The 23,845-nt window shown below is 38.2% G+C and overlaps 1 protein-coding gene across 6 annotated transcripts in view; it reads left to right on the top strand.

The window, feature by feature from the left end:
• Positions 1-23,845, top strand: part of MYO3A (myosin IIIA) — a 137,176-nt gene that overhangs the window by 60,750 nt on the left and 52,581 nt on the right. For all 6 annotated transcript variants that reach the window (XM_064704088.1, XM_064704084.1, XM_064704085.1 and 3 more), the window contains 8 exons: positions 6,875-6,951; positions 8,277-8,422; positions 10,143-10,208; positions 10,603-10,758; positions 19,923-20,022; positions 22,320-22,436; positions 23,203-23,307; positions 23,389-23,472. In XM_064704088.1, the coding sequence (XP_064560158.1) occupies positions 6,875-6,951; positions 8,277-8,422; positions 10,143-10,208; positions 10,603-10,758; positions 19,923-20,022; positions 22,320-22,436; positions 23,203-23,307; positions 23,389-23,472 (851 nt within the window). The remainder of the gene's footprint in view (positions 1-6,874; positions 6,952-8,276; positions 8,423-10,142; positions 10,209-10,602; positions 10,759-19,922; positions 20,023-22,319; positions 22,437-23,202; positions 23,308-23,388; positions 23,473-23,845) is intronic.

Genomic DNA, 23,845 nt, shown 5'->3' with positions numbered 1-23,845 from the left:
CTTTGCATGTCCTGCTGACATTGAAGAGGAGCTCAGCATGACCTTGAGTAGTGTTCCAAACTTTTGTAGATGACTTATTCTGGAGTAGTAAGAATATCCTAGTGTGTCCTTTTGTGCTTGCCCTGCATTAGCTATAAATGCTGTCTGAATCATTCTGCAAAAATGAAACAATTAATTAATTTAATTTAATTTGAAAGTTCAAAAATAAAATAATTTTCTTTCTGCCCTTAGCTTACTTTAAGCAATGAGTCATAGCAAGACTTGTATTTGTCTTAGTCATTCTAGCATACATCCATAATAAAGCTGTCTGCTTCACTGGTTCGGATCAAAACCAGGCTGTTATTGTGTTGTCATTTCTGCATACAATATAGCATGACATTCACATGTTGCTGCTAAAATGCAGCAGGAGACATGGCAGAAGCCAAGAAAAGTGAAAGACTTTAAAGAAAGCTTTCTTCATGAGCAGCTTGTCAAACTGCTTTGAACCCAATCAAAGTAATAATTCCAAATTTTCAGCCCAGGGTTAGCAGGGATAAGATGGATTGCATTGACTTGAGCTGTGGAGCTTTTTCATTGTTGAATGTTTAATTCTTTGTTGAAGGCTTAGTCCTAAAAATTTTTTGGGGGGGCCATGTTTGAATGAAAACCTTTGTGTTGTCCAGTAATAAAAAACAGAAATCATGTGGCCAAATGCTATATCCAGGATAAGCTGTTCACTTGGTCTTTCAAATATTTTCTTCTATTAATTCACATAAAGATGTCACTGGTGGCTTAAGCATTAAAGAAGCTTGATGCTGAAAGCTGGTGTCAGATGCCAGAGACACATGAAGTGAGAAAATAGCCCTTTCTGGCCAGCAAAGGCTTCCAATTGGTTTTGTCATGGGTCACAAGACAGTCATCTCTTGAGGTTATTAGAAACTCTCTAGTCTCATCTGTGTATACTAAACCCCATTCATTTTTTACCTGAAGATGGAACCCAGTGACTTATTTATACTGGAGTATTCCAGTCCTGAGATAGTTTAAATATTCTGTTCCAACAGCATAGTTCTTTCCAGGATTATCATAACAGGAAAACCATGTCATACAGCAATGAGAAAAATCTCCAGGGTTTTGCTAGTCATATAGGAAGAAAAATCATCCTTTTTGGGTGTCAAAGCAGCTGTCAGTTTGGAATGAAAGGTATAAGAAAGGCAGCATCTGAGAAGGAGGAATTTCCTCACCATCAAACTGCACCAGATTGTCTGTAGCTGTACAAGTCCCTGAGGCTCTAGAGAAGAGTAGTTCTCCTATCCAAGTACGTCTGGCCAATTGTGCAACAGGACAACAAATGTTCCTGTGCATCCCTCTCAGGAAACCAGCTGAAGCCCTGGAGCATGAGATTTGATTAGAATCATTGGTGGTGTGATGCACTGAACTGGCAGGAGCATGTGGAGGGGAGTCTGGTCACCTGCTCTACTGGAGGCCCAGTTTGTAAAATGAAAGATCTTGGATTTATTAAAGAAAGAAGTGGTATCAAACCCTTTTGTTTAAAAAAAAGATTATAAATCTCACAAATGTAGTGAATGTTCTGCCTTTTATTTAGGGCACTGTTTGTCATTTTATTATCAGTATGTACCTTTTAATGGTTCTGTATCAGATTTAGGATTTTAATTTTTTTCCTTGTATGCTTAAAAATATTTTTCTTTGTCTTGAAGCCTCGTGGTGAATTTACCATGAAAGCCACTGGACTTTCATTTCTTTAACATCCGTTTATATTTGTCCCCCTGTATTTGATAGTACAGATTAACTTTTTTATCCCCTTTCACTCCATGTCTCTTGATTTTGTAGTAAATGCCATGGATTTTTCATCTTCCAGGCAGTTTATATATATGGTTTTCCTGGATATTAAGCTTTTGATATTTCTGGGTCTTTTGGTTATCTTTTGGATATGTCTATTTCAGTTAAAAATTTGCATCTACAGTGTGTGTTTTCCTGAGGGTTTGGGAAACACTAGTTTTCAACAGTAAAACGGTATGTACATCAAAATAATACAGAAAGATGGAGAATGTGACAAACGACAAGACAAAGGTGGAGGCCCCGAATCTCTTCTTTGCCACATTGTCTTAACTTGTAATCCCAGATCCCTGAGACCAGTGGGGAACTCTGGAGCAAGGCAAATATACTTTCAGTAAAGGGAGATCAGGTTAGGTAACATTTAAAAGAATTGGATGGACACAAGTCCGTGGGGCCTGTTGGGATGCACCCAGGACTGATGAGGGAACTGGCAGATGTCATTGCGAGATCACTGCCAATAATCTTTGAAACATCTTGGAGATTGGAGATTCCTGAAGCAATGAAGACAATTACTTTCATTCCAATCTCAAAGAAAGGCAAGAAGGAGGATTCAGAGAACTACAGTCTGATCAGACTGACATATGATCTCCATCACAGAAGGTGATGGAGCCAATAATCCTGGAAATAATTTCCAAACTATGACAGACAAGAAGGTGATTGTGAGGAGGTTGCATGGATTTATGAAAAGCAGGTCATGCTTCCTCATAACATAGCACCTTCCAACATAAAACACTGCTGAAAATTCTAATACTTTTGACTCATCATTTCAACTCTGTTTCCTATTTCTTTATTTCCATCTTATAGGTCAGAATCTGATTTTTATTTCTAGACTTAATTTGAGCCCTTATCACTGACCAGAAGTTCTCAAGCATGCTTTTCTCACAACAGCTCACTGTTGAGCTGTATAGACTTTGTGCTCTTTTAATTTAAATGTTTACTTTTGAGGTCAGTTTATAGTCCATAAGGAATTTTGAATATTGACATTGTTTCAAAAAGGTTCTGAAACGTCTCTTGTAAAGTCATCAAACCCACCATTTGTGTCCACTTATGGTCCATTTATAAATATGTCCATTTATGTCCCACTTATGGTCTGTTAGTAACATTTTCAATTAAATGTCTTTATGCTTTCTCTTCATGATAAATAATTAAACCTGGGAGAAGCTCTTTGATTTCCTTTTACAGTCTTAGTAGGGATGCCACTATATGTGGTTGCATGTAGTTACATACTTGATGTGTTGTCATGTTTGCCATTTGGACTACCAGAATTGCCTTGATTTAATATTTTTCTTTCCCTGTTGTCTTTTGTCATTTTGTAGTATGAAGGAATTTAATGATTGAGGTTTTTTCTTAGCATTTTGTATGCATTTCAGCTGACCTATCTGAAATATTCTGTCTGGGTATGTATCATTACACCACTACAACCTGAAATAAGCAAACAAAGAAATCAGTGTCAAAGGTATCAGCAAGTAGAGAGGAATTGAGTTATAACTCCACCACGGTTGAGAGGGAAGTAGCTGCTTCCCTGTCTGCATCCTGACAGGAATAGTGGCTTCTTCTCAAAGTAAAGCTTAAGGTGCTAAATGAAAACCTGGGACCATTAGGACCTGCTGCCTCCAGATCTACTAAAAAAGGTGGAATTGAGTGATTTATAAAAGACTGATGTCACACCTTTGGGCAAAGAGATGTGGAGGGAGAGGCCACTTTTTGCATCATACAACATGGAACAAGAATGGCAAAACATACCCGCCAGAGAGTTTAAGGGGAATGCAGTGTGAAACACTGCTGCTGTTATACATCTGTTTCCCATGGAGATTAAAAAAAGATTGGGAAATCATTCAAAGCGTTTTGGCCTTTTTAGATCTGCAGAGTTAACAGTGTGAGCAGTTTTTGGTCCAGACACTACCTTGAGGAATGATGGAGTTACATGTTCTTAATCTACAGAAGATCACAATGAGGATGCTTTGGTAGTGAAGTGTACACTGAAGGCACAAATAAAGAAGGAAGAAATAGCTAAGGGAGTGTAAGCCCTTGGGGGTAAGGTCAAGGTCATTATGTATAAATGCAGTCTCCCTGATGTGTGTCAAATGTGACATTAGTACAATTTACTAGGGCTGGCCCTTCCTTCACCAGAATCAGGCACTAAAATGGGCATACTGCTGTCACAGGACATCATCATAAAGGGATGTTGTACAGCCTCCCAGTTTAGATCATAATGTTGTCTGCTCAGATTGGGCACTGTGAGACAAATCTTTCCTAATAAGAGGGAACTAATTTCTGCCCTCTTTTTTTCTTTTATTGAGTGCTAAGGTCAGAAGCAGATGGCTTTACTTGCAAGGGTATTTCAATATGCCTGTTTTCACAATGAAAACCTTGAAAAATACTCATAGTGTAAATTTCCTAATTTTCAGTTTTTATTAGTAAAATGGTGCCTGAAAAAAATAAGAAGAAATGCAGCTATGTGCACAATATTTTATTTTTGGTGTGCTTTGGTACTATTAATGCACATATTTATAAAGCTCTTAACTTCTATAAGAAAAAATAATTCATATGTAATAAAACATCATTTTACAACATATTTTAGATTTTCTTAGGATAATATTTGGCTCATTTTGCAAAAAAGCAGTAGTAAATGGGGAGGGGAGCAACAAGATGGTTTTGTTTGAAAATATGTAGGTTAAAAAAAGTGGCCAGCTATATGCTTGACTGGTTACTGAAATGCTGGAAGAAATGTTACTAAGTGTGGAATTACATCATCTTTCCTCTATACACAGAAAAAGCCCAAGGAAATATCATTTGTCATAAGACCTACGCTGCATAATCTAAAATGCCACTTTAATGCTGACAGCAAAAGGATTAAAAAACCAACCAAACAAAAAACATACAAAACCCTCAAGAGCCTAAAGAAAGTGGTGAACAATTCAAATTAAATCAGTTTTTTATTGAAATGAAACAAGGGTGAGGAGGAAAAAATCTTCAGTTCATTTAATAATTACAGTTTGAAGAGGGAAAAAACCCAACAGTGCATAGACAGAGAAGACTGAACACAGTAATGTACCTTTTATATTTTGTTCCTTATCTTTACAGAAAGTTATGATTATTTATAAAATCTGACAATGGAATCATAAAAATATAGTCAGTGTCTTTCTTTGCCTGCAGATCTGAATCTCATATCCTTGTCCAAGACTGCAAAAAATGAGCTTAGCAAAGGGGACTCCCTCAACAGTAAGGAAGGGAGAGTAGCCTCAGCTCCCCCTGAAATCAAGGATCTCACATAATAATGTCTGTTGGCATCCCTGTAGTGATTTCAGAGCTGAGGTGATGTGTGACATGTTTTTCTGGGAGCTCAGAACAGCCACAGACTCTGTGAGCCAGAAGCTGGATCTCAGACAACTCCTTGAGATGGCAAAAACATCTGGAAAAACCTGCTTAGCTGAGTAGAAGTAGGATTGATGGACTTTGCGCTAAGACTTACATTGTCCTGCTTTCCATGATGCATAACACTGTGTATTGGACTTGTGCAGACATAAAGAGAGATAAAGATGGAACTTTCTCAAGGCTGGTTTAGACTAGAGGGAGGCAGCCACAGTGGTTGCATTTATCTCAAAGGAGCAGGCAGGGTATTCCTTGCAGTCTTTATTTTCAGATGTTGCCTATTTTTCTGTAAGAGCCAAATGCAGATATTTAGTGAATCAGAGCTGAACATGTTGCTTTAGAGTGAAAAAACAGATCAAGGTCTCTTTACCTATACTGAAAAAAAGCCGAAAACAATCAAACCTGCCCAGACAGAGGTTTAGTTAATATTCCCATTGGATGGTTAATGTGAATTGCTTGTTATGAACTGTCTGCAAGTTTTTCAGGAGGAGAAGATCAAGCATTTTCAAACCAGACAATACAGAGTTGAAACTGGACAGTGGTGCTCACCGGAGCTTCATGTGTTTCAGAACAATGAAATAGAACTCACAGAGTGAAACCAAGTCCTTTCACATTTTAAAGAAAAGGCAGATGTATGCATGAAGGCAAAATAAGTGAGCTCCAGTGTCAGTCAGACTGAGGCTGGAGCATGTGTATATAGAGCACAGGACTTTTCTGGCCATCCATGGCATCAGCTCTTCAGAATATGCCTCTGGTGCCCCTCACTGTTGGCTATTACTCTAATCCATTATAGTTTAGGGCTTGCTAGCTGAAGGGCTGTTTTTCTCCATGTGTGGACTTCACTGTTATTTGTGACTCATAAATCCATAATAGTTTGGGGCATGCTGGCTGAGGGGCTGTTTTTTTTCCATGTTTACTGTTCCCTTTGTATGCACTATTTCCAACCAGTACACGCTTGTTTTTTAAGGAAGGAATTTGGTGGCAGGCTGCTCAGAATTGTGCTGTAGCCCACTTGAATTTCTAATATTTCAGTGTCTTTTGGGAATCATTGAACTTCAGAGTTTACTTTCCAACCCTTGACCTGAAATAGTTAATTCCCTAAACTACAGCTCATATTGCAAAGCTGATTTACAGGATTGTTGCTTTGAGAATGTGCTTTGAGCATGGAGAGACTTCTGCTTTTGTAAGAATTTTTGAGGTTTCACTATTTTGTTGTTTCTTTTTTATGGCAGAGCAGTTAAGAGACGAGAATAGGTATATTTTATAGTGTTAGCATGAAATATAGATATATAATGAAATGGAGGGTTAGTGTCAGTAGTGAGCATTAGAAGGTGTGGAAGGTACAGTACTTTTCCACCCTCCCTAAGGTGTTTTACTGCTCTCTTGAAACAGGATGTAGGAAACCTTTAATTGACCAGTCAAAAAATATGGAGTCAGATTAATAATCAAATGCTCATTTGGGACTAAGTCCCGGTCCTGCTGAAGCCTCTGGAAAAAAGGAAGCAGAGAACCCTTCAGGACGAGGCCTCTCTTTCCAGAGAACTGGAAAGATGCATCTGAGATTCACCTGCATAGGAATTTGTAGCATGACAAGAGGAGGATGTCACCCTTCAGAAGGGCTGTCTTGGATGGAAACTGCTCTGCTGATGGCTTCCCCTCGTTCTTGCAGGTGTGTCTGCCCAGCTGACCAGCACTCGTCTGCGTCGGAACACCTCCGTGGGCACCCCGTTCTGGATGGCTCCAGAGGTCAGCTTTCAGAACATTTTGTCACTGGTACTCGAGCTGCTGTATTCTGCATTTCTGCTCTTTGTCTTTCTTCCTGGTCCTTTCACCAAATGAAACAGCAATGTCCTTTTAAACAGTGCTTTAAACCTTTCTGTCTTACATGTTTGCAAGAATTAAGTTAAAATTAGGTTTGTTTTTGAAATTGCAAGATTAGAGGCAGGGAGCAAGACTCTGAAATGCTTAGTTAAATGTTGAAGAATATAGAGTGCTACTATTGGTACTTTTCAGCCTTTCAAGCTCTGAAACTATAAATATCTCCCCATGGATGGAAGGAGCCCAGGGTGGTACTGAGAGAAATTATAGCTTCTATATTTTGACTTCTGCCCCTGGAAAGTATTTGATACTATATATCCATACTTGCTTCAGCAAGAAATGGAAAAGGTTATTATGAATGAAGAAGATGCTCTGTGATTCTGTGGCGGTTTTTCCTGACTGAAATTGAAGCATATATAGATACATTTTAAGCTGAGATAGGAAAAATATTTCCTTATAAATAAGCTTATCTACTTAGAGTATTTGTGTGCACACAAACACATGCAAGTACATCTGTTTATAGCACATGAAACTAGTCTATTTATACATATTTATTTTTATCAAAACACTCTGTTCATACACATAGGTCTAGCCGTATAACTAATGGTGTACATGTTGGTTTAGATTAGCACCTAATGGGATGAAAAATTCTAGATGTCATCCAGCATTATGGAAAAGCTGAAATGTATTTGAAGGTAAATGCTTTGCTGTGATCTAATGAACTTTGTCCACATCCACTTGATCTGGAAATTGGCTGATTTGGTTGAATAAGGACCCAGTAAAAGACAGTAAATCCAACTCCTGCTTTCCTGATTGTTTCACTTCACAGAGAGAGCAGTATACTTACAATAATTACTTAGCAAGAATAATCCATATAAAGAGTTGTAGGGTTGCTGACTTTCCTTCTACTTCCTTTGTTATGGGATGCAAGAATAATCCATATAAAGAGTTGTAGGGTTGCTGACTTTCCTTCTACTTCCTTTGTTATGGGATGGAATTTGTTCAGCTGAAAAAGACATGGATTTGTAGCCTTTCTCCAAATCAGAGAACATCTGGCTGGAGAATGTGGTGTTCATGGGCACGTGCTTTCTCTAGTTTAAACACTGGGGGGTTTTGGCAATAGGATGGATGCTTTAGCTTTCTAAATGTGTCCATATCTGTTTATTTCACTGAATAATCTGTAAGAGATTCCTCTTACAGAGGTATGCTCTTAAATGGGGACATTTAACCATCCCAGACTTTTTCTCCAACAGGTGATTGCCTGTGAGCAGCAGCTAGATAGCTCTTATGATGCTAGATGTGATGCATGGTCACTGGGTATTACTGCAATAGAGTTGGGAGATGGAGATCCACCCCTTGCTGATTTGCACCCCATGAGGGCACTCTTCAAAATACCAAGGTAATAGCTGATGTCTTTGATTTGTTGACAGGTTAGACGGAACCTTTTCCTTAAAGTTTGATTTCCAAAAGGTTTTGCTTCCCAAAAGTTTGCTTTCTTCTTGCTTTCTTCATGTAAGTTTGTGGACTTTCTTTATGTTATTTATACTAGGAGGCAGATTTAAAATACATCGCCCAGTTGTATTTTCTGCAGGCTCTGCATTAACCATGTGGGCACATTGAGAAATTCAGAGCTGACTTTTAGCTACTTTTGACAAAAAATCATAGGGCCTTCTTCTGAGTGAGCTGCTGCTCATATGAATGCAGGACTTGTTTTTGTCTCGTATATTCTGTTACAAAGAATGACATATGATAGAAACAGAGTCCAAACACACAGCCACTGTGGTGAACAGGTCCCATATTTATCTTCAGGAGTTATCTTCTATCCTTTGAAGCAGAGGTTGTTCCCCCACTCATAGGCATTTAGGCTTCATCTTTTCATTAGCTTGTGCTGCTTCTGGCAGTTCCAATGTTGCTGTCCTTGGGCAGTGCAAATAGCAACTTATTTTGTGTTTTTTGCTTTGAAGCTGAAAATATAAGTAGGCAAAGTGCCACTCATGGCATTTCAAAGAACATCAATCTCCAAGTCTGTAAGTAATGATCATACAGTAGTAGTTTGTGGATTTCATCCTAAGAACTGGAGCAGTACCACAACAGCTGAGCCCCATATAGCATATGTAAGTGCTTGGAGTCCTTTTCAGCCAAGACACCCAAATGAATTTAAATTACCTTTAGGTTTAAGAAATATTGGCTGACCTGGCACTGAAGCAGAGTATGAATGGTCTTCCTACCTTTGCTTGCTATGGAAAAAGCAGTTGCAAACTATTGTGGTCAGTCACTGCAGCTAGGACTTCAAAAAAGCTTCTGGCTTATACTATCACAAGCACTGGGCACCTTTCTGCTCTGGAGCAATATAAGATAAATACCCTTTCATTCTGTTTAGTAAAACCTGAAAGCAATAGAGTAAACATTAAGCAGCACTTGAAGAAAAGCAGCTTTGGTTGATTGAAAAGAGACAGTAAGTCACCTTGTCTATTGGCTGGTCATTGCTTTTGTCTGCATAACCGTACTCAGTGAAAATGGTATCTGTGAATGGAAGAAAACTGCCAAGACTATTTCAACTGAAAGAACACCTAGAGTAAACAGCTCTAACAATAGAAAAGAAAGCAGTATATCCATTTACAATAGATCTCTATTTAAACCTTCACTTCTGATTATCTTCTGATGAATGAAGAATAATTAATAAAGAACCAATTATTTTGGACACTTTGTTCAGCAAGTTGATTAATTCAGTCCTTCCGAGAAAACTTTAAATAGAATTGCTTTTTAAAATTTTTCCTAAGAAAGTACATTGTTTCAGGCTTGAAAATAGGAATTTGCCATTACAAGTGAATAGTGATTAATGAGTTGTTAGTTTAATTTCTTTTTATTGATTTGATTGAAAAAAGTCTCAGTGATTCTCAGCTACACTTGGTAGATTATCTTGATGCTATTTCTCCTTATTAGTTATGTAAAGCAGGAGAACCAATGAGGCATTGCATCATCTACCCATGCTCCTTTTACCGCTGGAAATCAATGTCTTTTTTCGGTGGCCTTCTAAAACTCATTACTCAGCCTGCCTTCACACATTGTTTTTGTCAAGTGAGTAGCTTATTAACTTATCACCACACTGACCTTTGCAGGAATCCTCCTCCAACGCTACAGCAGCCTGAACTGTGGTCACCTGAATTCAATGACTTCATTAACAAGTGAGTAACAACTGAGACCACTCTGGTTGAATATGGAACATGTGTAAATGTCATGTGTAAAATATCTTTTGTGGAAATCTATTGCAACTAATACTCTCCCTTAAAAGGCTAGTTAGTAAATCCATTTGACTTCCAAGTGAAGCTCTGTATTTATGCGTGAAATAGCATTTCAATACCCTTGACATTTTTTAAGTTAAAAAACATTTGTTTTTAAAATGCAATAATTTAACTTTTTGGACTCATTGATTCTGTGAAGTCGTATCAGTTTTTCGTGAAGAGCTGTTTTGATTAAGACAGATATATTTATTATGGAGTCATGAATGAACTCCAGACAAGCATTTCAAAACTTAACTGCAAACCCTCAATGATCATATGTTTTTTTCTGCCAGCACAGGTGCTTGACTAAAGATTATGAGAAGCGTCCAACAGTATCTACTCTTTTGCAGCATGATTTTATTAAGCAAATTGAAGGAAAAGAAAACACGCTACAAAGGCAACTCATGGAATTTATTGATGTTCATCAACAAATGGGAGTCACTGAAAAGGCAAGGTAAAAGTAGCTAAAGAGTGGACCAGTTGGGTCAGTTTTGATACTTCCACTGTTTCAGAATGACTAGCACTCAGAGAAAGATTCAACCCTTATAACTTTAGATGGCAAGGAAATGGAAAGTTTAATATTTGGGGTCCCCTTTACTGCCAATGGAAAGAGAGAGGCATCATGATTCACACGTGGGATGAAACAATTTGTAGAAGTGCCTCTCCTTTTTTCTGTGACTCCAGATGTAGTCTTAGACCCCAGCTTTTAGAAAGCTACGGTTAGATGAAATTAACGTTTGGCATTTTCATACATTTGCATGGTCAGCTAATGTTTAGTTTGAGCAAGTATGCTAAAATCAGCTGGTTGGGTTCCTGCAGGAATTGGATGTTTCTGACTGAAATAAGTGATGTTCCCAGCAGACTGTGTTTTGCAAGCTTCAAATCTTATGTCTTCTTGAATAGAAACTTTCTTTCTTCCGCTAGCATCTAAGTGATATCAATTCTGAACAAATCACTTAAAACTGTTGGCTTTTATTGAAAATACTTAAGAATGTCTTGGCTCAGTTTTACAATTGAAAAAACTCCCTACAGTACACATATGTATCAGATATGAAATGTTGCAGAATAGTATTGAAGTACTACTGCTATGACTGCTCCTGCTTCAAGGAAAAGCACCATGCTTTTACTTTTTTTTTAATGGAACATGAAATTTAAAAGACGTTTTGGCATTATCATTTATGTGGAAAAAGCTTGTTAAAATCTGCCACATTTCCTTTGACACATTTAGAGTAATAATATATACAACAGTCTTCCGTTCTAGTTCTGGAGAATTTTCTATTTACTCTATGCTTTGAAGATAATAGTAAAAATGTATTTCTAAATAATTATGACATTGAAGTTTTTTCAACTTTAACTGGATATGGGAGGAGTAGTGCTTTCCCTTTTGTGACATTGCAGTATAAAACTATGCATTTAGCTTTCATTTAAGCTTCAGACTGGATTTATATGCTCTATATATTGCAGACTTGACATTTACTTAATCCAGGATTCTTGAATTCAAATAAGCTTATAGGATGTCAGTGCTGAGCACTAAACCAGCAACATAATCCAGACTTTAAATAGCATTTATTTAAAAAACACAGGGAAATGATATGTGGTAAAATAAGTCCAAACCACTAGGTTATATTAATTAAAATCTTGTTAACACTTGTGATATTAGTCCTTTTAAAGCCTAAATAATTTTGAAAACAATCAATCTTCCAGTCAATCAGACATTGTGATTTTTTTTTACCCATTTTAGAGAACTCATTTTTATTTTCTTTTATTTTTTCAAATCCTTTATTTTTTTCATGTCAATGCTGCATAAAGCAAACTACATGAACTTTTTTTGTTTTCTGTACAATACAAACATAAAGAAAGAGGCCCAATTTGCATGCGTACAGAGCAGTCAAGTAGCACAAGAACAGGATGATCTACTGGTATTTTTTCTGTCCTGTTTACACTGTGTTTTATAAGCTGATGGCTCTTCATGAGAACTAGAATTTAAGGGAATATATTACTATGTGATGAAGTTACCTATACAACCTATACACTTGATCAACCTATAGTTGATCAAGTGTAATTTTTATGTCAAATTTCCCAAAGGAAAACAGAATTTTCTCTTTCAAAATAATATTAAAATAAATTACATCATTTCTTATCTGAATCTGTGCAAAAAATAAACTTGCTTAATTCAGAGTGTAATTTAAATGGCAGGGTTAAACTGAGCATAGCCCATATTTCAGTTTAGCAGTTTAAAATACTAACAAGTAGTATTTCTAACCTAAATTATTTTGTGACTGTGCAATTTTGTGAAATACACTGTTAGACTGACTACAGAACAGCATTTGTTTTTTCTGCTGTGAATGATAAGAATGCAAAGATTTTTAAATTCAGTAGTCATGCTTTTTTAAAAGTCTTTAGAGATACTAATTCTATGTATCTTCTGACCTTTAATCTGCACAAAGCAAATGGTGTTAAAAGCAATGTCTGTACAGAAATACCATGTAAATCTGACTTGAAATCAAGATATAAGCGTTATAGTGACAAGTCCCCTGGAAGAGCTGCTCTTTTCTTGTATATGCTATTCTGGCACTGTTTTTGCAGTGATGTGTTAGGGTCCTACTGTGAAATTTCTGAACTTTCAGCAGTGACTGGCAACTTTCCTTGTGAAACTTCTTCCAGATCTCGAGCTCACACTCTCTCAGTCTCTAATTTGAAGGCATAACTCTCCTCCTTCTTGACAATGGGAATGACAGTGGGAGGCAGGTAGTTTAAAGGGTTAAAGATATTTTCCTTCTACTGAGGGAGGAAATCTTGCTACATGTATTGTGTTGTATAAATGGGCATTGGAATATAAAGTCAATAAACTTGGTAATGTTGAGTTAAAGTTGAAAATTTGGAATCCGGTTATTTTCTTTGTGTGTGTTTACTCTCCTCATCAAATTTAATGCATTAATTGCAGTTTTGTATTTCAAAGGAAAAAATAATTAATAGCTGAAGTCCAGCCACTAGGTTTTATTGTGTGCACTATTTCTTTTTTCACTCAAAATCAAGTCACCTTCTTAGGCCATTGGGCTGAGGTGCAATTTGGTTCTGACTGCTTTCTGCAGCAGTAGTCTGTTGATGTACTTGTGATCTTACCTTGCTGTTTGCTGAATGTGCAGTTGATATAGCTCAAAAAGAAAAGCTCATTACATTGTACCACATTCTCATGTTTTTTTTGCAGAGGGCCGTACCCTCAGATCCTATCCTTGTGCACTGTGTGTGCTCAGGAAGGATGGAAAATCTCTAGGAACAGAGTGGAGCCACTCTGGAGTCTCTGCCATTGGCACCATTGTTCCTGAGGTATTTTCTAAGACTGAAAATACCTCAGGAACAATGGTAAGACTGAGTGATGAGGGCCCTCAGAACCTTCCCAGTGTTGTTATTCTAGTGAAGAGGAACCAAGGTTTAGGTGCTGCATTGTCTGCATCCTCTCAAGAGATGGAAAAAGAGAAACAACAAGTGGAAGAGAGCCCACCAACCACCTGACTAACCAGAGAAATCTCAATTAACACTGATAAAACATTAGATAGCAATGTGCCATAGCCTAGCTCCAGGTTTCATTGAAGTGATAGAAGGTAAATACTGGTTTTTCAGTAGCCTTTGAGCAGTGTTCTAGCACTAGAATATCTTGTGCTACTCAAGACTCAAAAAAGCTTGAATATTAGCAGTAAGCTTCATTGAAAATTGCACTTTTTTACTTTGAGCAAATGCAGTACATTTTTTCTAGAATAATCATATTTTTATGCTAAAAATATCTATTTGCAACTTAACCTTACCTAGCTCAGAACTTAGGCTGCAGTAACAATGGGAATAGCAGGAGAAAATATCCCTTGATACATTAGCATTTTCCCATAACATCCTGACTGTAGGATCTTTAAAATCTGCTGCTGGGAATAATATATGAACTATATATCAAAAATGCTATGTGAGATATGCTATATGGGCTAAATTCATGTTAGAGAAGAGGTGAAGCAGGCAGAGTTGCATACTAAGTGCAATTAATTTTGGTGGTTTTTTTGTGAGGAGAGTCACTTTCAGGACAGGGTCCCTGAGCTTGATAAAGGCGTTCAGTATAGCAGTATAGCTGTTAACATTTATAATTAGTGATGAAAATAGTTATTAAAAATGAGTACTGCAGCATATACCCCAAAACAGTTCTAAAAATACACTTCTTGCTAGGCCAAAAGAGGGAAAAAAATCCCTGCATTGTAAAGAATTTTACTCTGCAACAGAAATAGCTGTCTTTGAAACAACCTTCAGAACTGTCGCATCTACACCTGACAGTCAGGCTTGTAAGACTTTTATCTCGAATTGTTCGGCTGTCTTGTTCTTGACTGCTTTTACAATAGTCTCTGCAGAAATATGCAATGATTAGTACATTGTGTATTTCCTGGGAATTGTGAGTCATTCCAGAAATGAGCTGTACATATGAGGGGTATTCAGTGCACCTAGATTTCAGCAAATGACTCTGGTCCCCAGATTAAGAGTTATCTTTATATACTCTCTGAGTAATTATGGGAAAGAGACCTATTCTACTGCAAAATGATGCAAAGTTTTGGGTGAGCTGAATTATTTTCTTAGGAGAGTTTGTCCTCCTGTATTTGCCATATAGGGTTGGTATTGAAATCAGTAACAGAGTCCTAAACAGTTGCTCTATTTAACTATTTGGAAAGGCCAGGGAGATAATTTCATAGAAGTTCATGTACAACAAAGGTGGTTGTCAATTTATTGACCCCTATTAAAAGCAGGGAGTACCATAAAGTTTCTTTTCATGACTTTTCCTGATTGCACAGACTTGTGTTGCCCACTTTCTGGGTGTTCACTCCATCCCAGTCTCTGTGACTCATCCTGCCAGTGGAAAGCAGCTGACAGCAGCTGACAGCTCTGCAGGGCAGGCTGTAGGAGAGGATGGGAGATCCCCGTGCTGGCTTGACAAAGACAATATGAGGAGCAGTACAAATAGGACACACAGAGTCCAGTCCTGTCTTGGCCAAGGTCTCCAGATGACATCTGGATGGGAGTAGTGGCTGAAATGGGGGGTTTTAGAATTTGGATTCAATCTTTGATCCCTTCAGGCCAGTTCTTCTTCTGCTGGAACTCAGTGTGGGCTTTGTTATACCAAGAGGTCTGTGCTTTTGCATTGAGGACACTCCATAGTTTGCTGTGCTGCAAACTTCTCTCAGGCTGTAGAAGAAGTAGGGAGTTCTGGGAACAAAGGCCTTAGAATAAGCAGATCTCCAGTCCCATAGCTAAAACACATCTCTATATCTGAATAATGTTCTTCTATGTAACACAATGTACAACAGCAATGCCTGAATGAAGAATAGTTTACCTTCTGAAGAAAGGAGGTAGATGTTCCCCCTGCATTCAGAACTCCTCAGGAGAAATGCTCTGCAAGTGGTACTTTACTGCTGTGCCAGTCCACTTGCTCAGCACCTCATTTCTCCTGAAGGTGGGACACTTCAGCAGGCATTTCATGCCCATGGAGCTTCCCCTTTATCATCTGGATATGGCTCTGAGCACAGGGCCTGAGCCTGACTCATGAGGAACTAATCCCAAAGAATCCTTTTAGAGATCTCCTATTTGCTCAGTTAAGAACACACACTTCCCCCTGAAATTTGTCAGGGACACAGATATTTCTTGAGGCCATTGTGAAGGAATAATAATCTGCTTTGTTTACAGGTCACGGAAAAGCAGCACAAATTTTGTCAAACAGATTGTGCAGAGCTGGGCACAGGCCACCTCTGAATCAAAAGCCCCATTGCTCTGCAGGGCAACAGTGTGCTCTCAGAAACCTTGCATAAGCTGCACAGCTCCCTGAGACTGCAGCCTGTAGTCTCAGTGCTGTCAATCATTTAAATACAGAAGGGAACACAGGTTTGTCTGCAAAGCATTGCGCAGATGCAGCTGGAGCCTTATCACTGAAGTGTTACACTTTCTGAAGTCAGGTACAGATTTTTCATAGATAGCATGCTGTAGTTTTATTTAGGCAGATTTCACAAGATATCTGTGAAGAAAAAAAATGGATTTTAAGTTTGAATTAATACTGCTTTGCTCAACCTCCAGAGAAATAGAATCACCAGCAATGACAGATCCTGTAGAGGTTTCTCTGTGTTGCGTCTTTGTCATTTTACTGTGGTTTGTAACTGCTGGGAGGTGTACAGCTGTTTCCACCTTCACCTTACAAAAACCTCATTATTTTTAGTTTCTTCTGTACACTCAGACTAAGGCCAGCCCTTTTACTGTCACTTCTTAGTCTGTAGATGATTCTCCAACCAGTTTAGGCAGAGAGTTCAGCAGGGCATCATGAGTCACACTTTCCTTTTCATGGTATTTTTGGAACTATCAGAAATCTTTTAAATACATTCTGACAATTTGAAGAAAAAAAGCTGCGGTTGCCTCATTTTGATTTAACTGAATCTTGAAAGATAAGTGGGGGGAGGGGAGCATTGATGTGAAAGAAAATGCACAGAAACAATGCTGCCTTGACTCATTTTCTTGTCCTTACTGCATTGAAGGTTCTGGCCTTTAGCTGCCTCAATTGCTTGTCAGGCATGCTTGTAAAATCCAATGCCTCCAATATATTTTTGAGCAGAACAGAGATACATGGTTATTTCAGTTCACAATGTCTATGTGCATGATCTTAATGAAACTTCAGCACTGATGTCAACAGCACTGATGTGAGTTTTTTTAAAGTGGTTGGAGTGAAGCAGTATAACTGCCCTTGAGGGGTCTGTGCCCTTTGACAGCAAAGTGGAAAAATATTGTGTTCTGCAAATCTGCCACTCTTATGTACTCTGGAGAATGGAGAATATAATCTAGCCCAACAAGCACTAGTGTTCTCATAATGTCAGCTGAGGAGGATTACAGGAGGATCGATTTTATGTAATTAAGCCTCCCTGGCATACACAGAGATCTGTTTCCCTAAAAGAAAAAAAAACAGAAAAAGAAAAATGTCCATGACTGGAGCATTCTCCTCCCTTCCTTCACAGCAATTGTTAGTTTCTTACTTTAAATGAAAAATGGTAGTTGAAACTAATCCTGGGAAATACCACTCTCTCACTGATATGCAGTTATATTTAAGGATCTAACATATTTTAAAAAAATGTGTTCAATGTGTAACAGTTCCACCAGAAATGGAAAGCAAAGCTTGACAGAAGTTTTGTTTTGGGTCTTTCTTCAGCAACAGAAAAAGCAGAACAGTGGAGATTGACATAGTCCTGCAATTTCCACATCTTTCCCTTGTGTGCATATTGGTAGCTCTCTCTCAAAGTCACACTGATATTAGATGCATCTTCTGGACACAAAATGACCTTCATACAGGTACAAAGGAGAAATTGTTTCAGCTGTCCAAATTTAACTTTTTTCAAATGAAACTTTTAAAAAGAGGGATAAATAGGAGTGTGAATTATAGAGGAGGTGGATTTCTATTGAGAGGGTAGGATTTTGTCTGCACCTCTGACTTTGGATTCAGTAATGTCCTTTAGCTGCTAAACGCAAATCAAGCAGCAGAAGATCATGCAAGGCTGAGGAGTTAATTTAAATCTTTATATTACCACCTCCTCTTTAATATTGCCTGGGGTACATGCTACCAAAAGTGGTCTCATACTGTTGTTGCAAAGGCAGTACTATCAGGGCAGCTCTTATGGTAAAACTGGATTCCAAAGGAAAGGGAAGAATAGGTCAAACTAGGATAATGTAGATCCTGTCAATCCTTTGGTTCATTTTGCTTCCTGGTCACTTAGCCTCCTCACTGGATACTGTACTGCGACTTTGGCACAGAAACTGTGAAACTATGGTAGCTCTTGCAAGGAAGTCTTACATATTTGTGTCTTGATATTAAAGCTGCAGAATTAGTCAGCTGTGGGTGGGAAGCTCCTCCCTTTGCATTCTGGACAATTAATAAACTCTGGTGGTATCTGGCACCTGTGTAAAGGAGAAAGACACTGGCGCCAGGATGAGGACAAGCCATTCTGTCAATCCTCAGGGAATGATTGTTAGAGACAAGAGAAATTGAAAGAAGTGATAGATGAAATGCACTCTGGTCTGGGTTTCCATCATGCAGATTGTGAGTACACTCACAGTTTGGGAGGGCATCATTTGCCCATTTCTTCCAGTCCCTTTTCCATCCTGGCAGATAGTTATTGTACCTGTTATTGTAAACTGCTTGAGTTTCTCCACCTGCATCCCCTATCAGTGCACAGCCAGCATGACCTGAAGCAGCACTCATTAACTAGGTGATGTTGATGGAACAGGTGCAGCCTATTAAATATGCAGTAAATCTGTGGGTGTTCAGCTTTCCCCATCAGTGTGATGTTCACTCACTCTAACTTTCCCTCTTGGTGCGACTACACTCTTTCTTCTGTCATCTGCTCACTGTATATCAAAATTCTTGCCTGTGTAGAAAACACCTGTCTGCTTTTATCCATGCCATATATCCAAATATCAAAATTAAATAAAGAATTTACCTGGTCTTGTCTGGGATCAAGGTAAAGAGTGAGTGCTTCACACAACAGTTTCCTGGCCGTCTCCATTTACCAAGGTAAATGTTCCTTGTGTTTGAGAGGTGCCTTCCCACCAGTGGCATCAAAGGGATTGAGGTCATATCAGGAGATCAGATTTACTTAATAGTTTTCCTGTGCTTGTGCCTTATTACATATCTGAGCTTGATTTAGTTTGTGAACTCTGCTGTTACTTATCCAGTTTCTCTTTCCCTTATTTTCCCTCATCTCATAGAACAAGTTTAACTAATATGAATTGTAAACCTTGCCTTCTCTGCTGCGTTTGCTCTATTTAGCAATGCCTTTACTCTTGGATAAAAAATGATCCAAGTCTCTGAGAATTTTCTTGCTAATTAAAATAAGGCTGCATAAAGTTGGATTTATGGTTTGATTGAAGGAGAAAAGAAATCTAAGACAAATGTAAAGTTAAACTTGAAGTTTAACCCTGCTAAGAAAGATAATTAAAATTTTGTTTCCTTCTCATGTATGACTTTTTCTCCTAGCAAGTCCAGGAAAATTTGATCAAGATGTATTTTACTTACCCCAGTGGTTCTGTAGCACTTTCATCTGTAGTGTGGTCATCTCAGCCAAACATTAGAGCACTGTCATTACTAAGCTAAAAATGTTTCTGTCCCGACTGCTTTGTCTCCATCATCTTTGCTATTCATCAGTACTATTTCATCATACTCCTCAGGTTTTGTCCTATACATACTGTTAGCAGGATCCTCTTGCATGTTGGTCCCAGAGTTTCAGTCTTACATGCTTTATAAATATGTTCTTTTTTTTTTTTTAAAACTTTTACTGCCAAGCTCCTGTCTTATTGCTGATGTAGGGGTGTGATCTAAGCAGGGATCTATAGAGTGACAAAATTCTTCATGGTAGAAGTTCTGGAATCAAATCACTGCTTTCGAATCGCCAGGTACTGGTGTGCTGTACCAAGAAGTTGACTTCTGTATTGCTTTTCAAACATTTGTGTGTTTAAATTCAGAACAATGGAAAGCAAGACGGTTTTGGCCTTCAAGATGGTTGCAGATGCAAGATCTGCTCTGTGTTTCCTTACGTCAGGAGATTGTATCTCTTTCTTTTCTAGATTTGAACGTATTCACACAAAGAAAGGGAACTACAGTAAGTCGCTAGTTTCAAACCAAGAGGAGGTAGATGATTTAGCAACCTTGGAGGTACTGGATGAGGTAAGAACATCTTTTTTCATGTTTTCCTGAAGAGGAGTAATCACATATTAAATTGCAATGGTGTGCTGTTGATTTTCAAATTCAACTGTCACACTTCAGTTGTGTAAGTGTACAATGACATTTCACCACTTTATGCCAAATATTTTAGACAAGATTTACTGTGTCAGAAAGGTTTCAACTCAAAGCTAAAATAATCTCTGGAGTTACAGCCATAGACCAAACAGTATGGTAACACCATTGACTAAACAGGATTTATATCACTGGGTTTTACTACAGCTAAGCATCCAGTTTGCAATGGTGTGTGAAACTGAAATTGGTCTAGGTCCAAGACCTTCCATCACTGTTGCTTGAGTACCAAGAGTTGCCTTAAACTAGCTCACCATACTCTCCCAGAATAGGTTCTCACTGACTTATTTTGGTGGGGAAATGCATGAGGGTCAATTTATGTCAGCTGAGCCTCTCATCTGTCAAAGCCTGCTCATGGACCTTTGACCAAATTGCTGATACAAATACTACTGGTTTGTCAAAGCTCAACAATTAGTCCACTGGGTGCAGGGAAACATGGTATAAGGGAGGGAGGAGGTCTGCTGTGTTTATGCTCTAAGCTTCAAAACCAGAAAGAAGAATCAGGCTGCAGCACATTATCTGCAGGTCTTGGAGGCCATCAGTGGTTGTAAACAAACTGTCATTCTTCATCTACTGGGCTGTGCATAGACTATAATTCACATTCTCTTATCTGTAAAACTTCTCTGGTATATTGTACCTTTGTCAGTCCAGAATATTCATTGTGGCACTTGAGCTGGTAAACTGTATTATGCTGACAGCTCACAGAACATCTTCCATCTGCCCAAGAGCTTTGTTATAGCTTGATGTTTAGTTAATTGTAATTGAACTAACCCAAAATTCATCTACTGGACAAAGTTCAGGTTTAAGCATTTTTTTAGTATTAGGAAGAATAAGACTGCTGTGGGGGTTTTTTTCTCTTTTACCATGATACATATAAACAATCCAAGCTAAAGAGATTTTATTGCACAAAAAAATCCCAGACTAACTGGAATATATCCCATCTCCTAAGGGATGGAGCATTCTCATGGAAGTCCTCAGGAAGCCTCTGTTTAAATGCATTGTTTGACTATGTGGTGTTACTAAATCAAATCCAATTAAAACCACTTTCACATATGAATGGTGGCTTCTCAGAACTGTATTCTTTCTTCCACTCATATTTTTTCTTCCAGTTTAGACATGCCCATCATCAGATCAAGACAAGAGACCTTTTTTCTATTGGTGCAATAAATAATTTCAGAAAGCGCAGAAGTTCCCCTAAAATAATTCTGTAACGTGAATATGGTTTTGACAAAAAGGAAAGAGAGCATTCAAAACCAAAAAGTTTATCAAGGCAATCAAAAACCAAGATTTTTCTCCATATGTTTTCTCATGAAGGAAATATAGCCTCTGCAGCTGTTGAGAATTCAGCTTTTAAGTGTATTAAACAGGACACAGTGTACAACACTGTGAATAGATAGATGAGGAAGGAAGGCAATTCCTTCTGTAGTCCTCTGCTGCCAGTTTGTCTGTTCCAGAGGGTATGGAGCCTAAATATTTCCACATGTACCCTAGATTAGTCTCAAGGCTGGTTGAATTTCCTCATTCAGCTCTGTGGCCTGTTTTGATTGGAGACCTAACCAGGCACTTGATATAGCCAGCTGTGTATGCAGAAGCTGCTGAGGGAAATTACATCAGGAAATTTGAATGCCACTAATGGGCCCTTCCCTTTTCTTGGTTCAGGGGAAACTGGCTCTGCAATAGCAAAGAACAATCACAGCAGAGGCTGCTTGTTAATAGGGAAAGATGTATCATTGTTTACATTAATGGGAAGAAAACAGTTGAACATCTGTGTTGTATCATAACTGAGAGTAATGTTAGAGCAGCTGTAGTGGCAGTTATGGACTCAATCAAAAGACTTGCTTGTTAAGTTGCATGAAACTTTAGTAGTAGAAATGTAGACAAGACTGTCTCATGGAAACATCTGATGAACTGAATGAAAGCAGTACTTAACTCCTTTTTCTACAGCCATTTGAAGATCTGTAAGTATGTATTGTTCAAAGTAAGATAAAAAATTAGAAATGCCGGTGTGTTTGAAAATATTACTTACTTTTGATCATGATCCATTGTACTCCTGACTATAAATACCTTCCCTCCCCATCCTCACCCACTGAAACTATATAAATATTTTATACATTTTCCTTGCATTCTTTTTCCCCCCATGTGATTGATGGTTTCTGTTCCCTCTCCACCAGAACACAGTAACGGAGCAGTTGCAGAAGGGTTATGCCAAGGACCAGATCTACACATACGTTGGGGACATTCTCATCGCTGTCAATCCATTTCGGAACTTAGATATTTATTCTGCACAGGTGTGAAAATTTAGGTTTTATTATTTTAAACTAGCACCAAATTCCACTATAATATCAATATTTGCATTAACTATAAAGTAAGACCATTCCTGAGATTTATTTTAGCTTACTCTGAAAAACAGAATTACCAGTAGAGATGTTCTTTCAAGTGCACATTGACACAAATTCTTAAGACTTGCTGAATTTCAGCACAGAAATGAGAAACTCCAAAATAATTAATTTCTAGTGTCTTTATGTCTACAGTGTAGATAATGTACAAAGCAATCCTGTAAAATATTAACTGCTGTGAATCTGTCTCCTTATTATACAAAAGGGAATTTGCGTCCCTATTATACAAAAGGGGAAAGATATTAAATTCAGATCATGCAATAATTTGGGGTTATTAATTATCAGATACTACAGCTACAGAGAAGATCTCAAGTTTTAACATCAATACCATGCAGAGATACTAATAGGAAGGGAAGCACAAATAAATTTAAATAAGTTGGAACCATGATGTCTGACAACAGTAAATTTTCTCCTAATAAATTTAGTTTCATAATGTAATCAGGACTAAAATTATAGAAAATTGCACTTCATTTTTTAGCAGTTCTTATAGTCCTAAGTACATACAGATTCATGGTATAGTGAGTGCAGTAACAGCTTTTTTAGAAAACATCACTGCTGGAAACCTCAGCATGCTGTACACTAATCTAAAAATAAAACCAAACTTTAAAAAAAAGTTTTTAAAGGACAGTGATAATGCTTTTATTTTTCTTTCACTTAGCATTCCAAACTGTATATTGGAGCCAAACGGACTGCCAACCCTCCTCACATTTTTGCTGTCGCTGACATAGGCTATCAGTCCATGGTGACATACAACTCTGATCAGGTATGGATGAGGTATCTTAATTACATCCTCTCCCAGGCTGAGAGATATGTGATGAGCTCAGTCTTGCTCTCTTCTCTGCAGTGTATTGTTATTTCTGGAGAAAGTGGAGCTGGCAAGACACAAAGTGCCCATCTGCTGGTGCAGCAGCTCACTGTCCTTGGCAAGGTAAGTGGCAGAGGGAATGTCTCTGTGAGGCTTTAAGGCTTTGCTATCCTGGGTCTAAAGGGCTGAACCCATGGACAGGGCATTGGTTGTGGGGTGAGACTGCTCCCAAAGAACATTTTCCAAAGAACATTAGAACATGATGCTCATCTATCTACTCCTTCCTCCCTCCTAGGGTCACTTGGAAATATGCTGGGGATTCCTCAGCAAAAAGTACCCACTGCAATGAGGGCTGTGATTTAAGTCAGATCCCTGTTTGATTGGGAGCGTTCAAGTCATCCAAGCAAGCAGTACTAAACAAAATCTTCTTCTTGCTTCTCATCTTTCCACAACCAGATTTCTGTCAGTAGGACATAGTCATTCTGGGAAGTAACCA

Source organism: Zonotrichia leucophrys, chromosome 2 (assembly GCF_028769735.1).
Source record: "Zonotrichia leucophrys gambelii isolate GWCS_2022_RI chromosome 2, RI_Zleu_2.0, whole genome shotgun sequence".
Classification (NCBI taxonomy): domain Eukaryota; kingdom Metazoa; phylum Chordata; class Aves; order Passeriformes; family Passerellidae; genus Zonotrichia; species Zonotrichia leucophrys.
The sequence above is the reverse complement of the archived record's forward strand: the minus strand, read 5'-3'. Positions and strand labels throughout refer to the sequence as shown.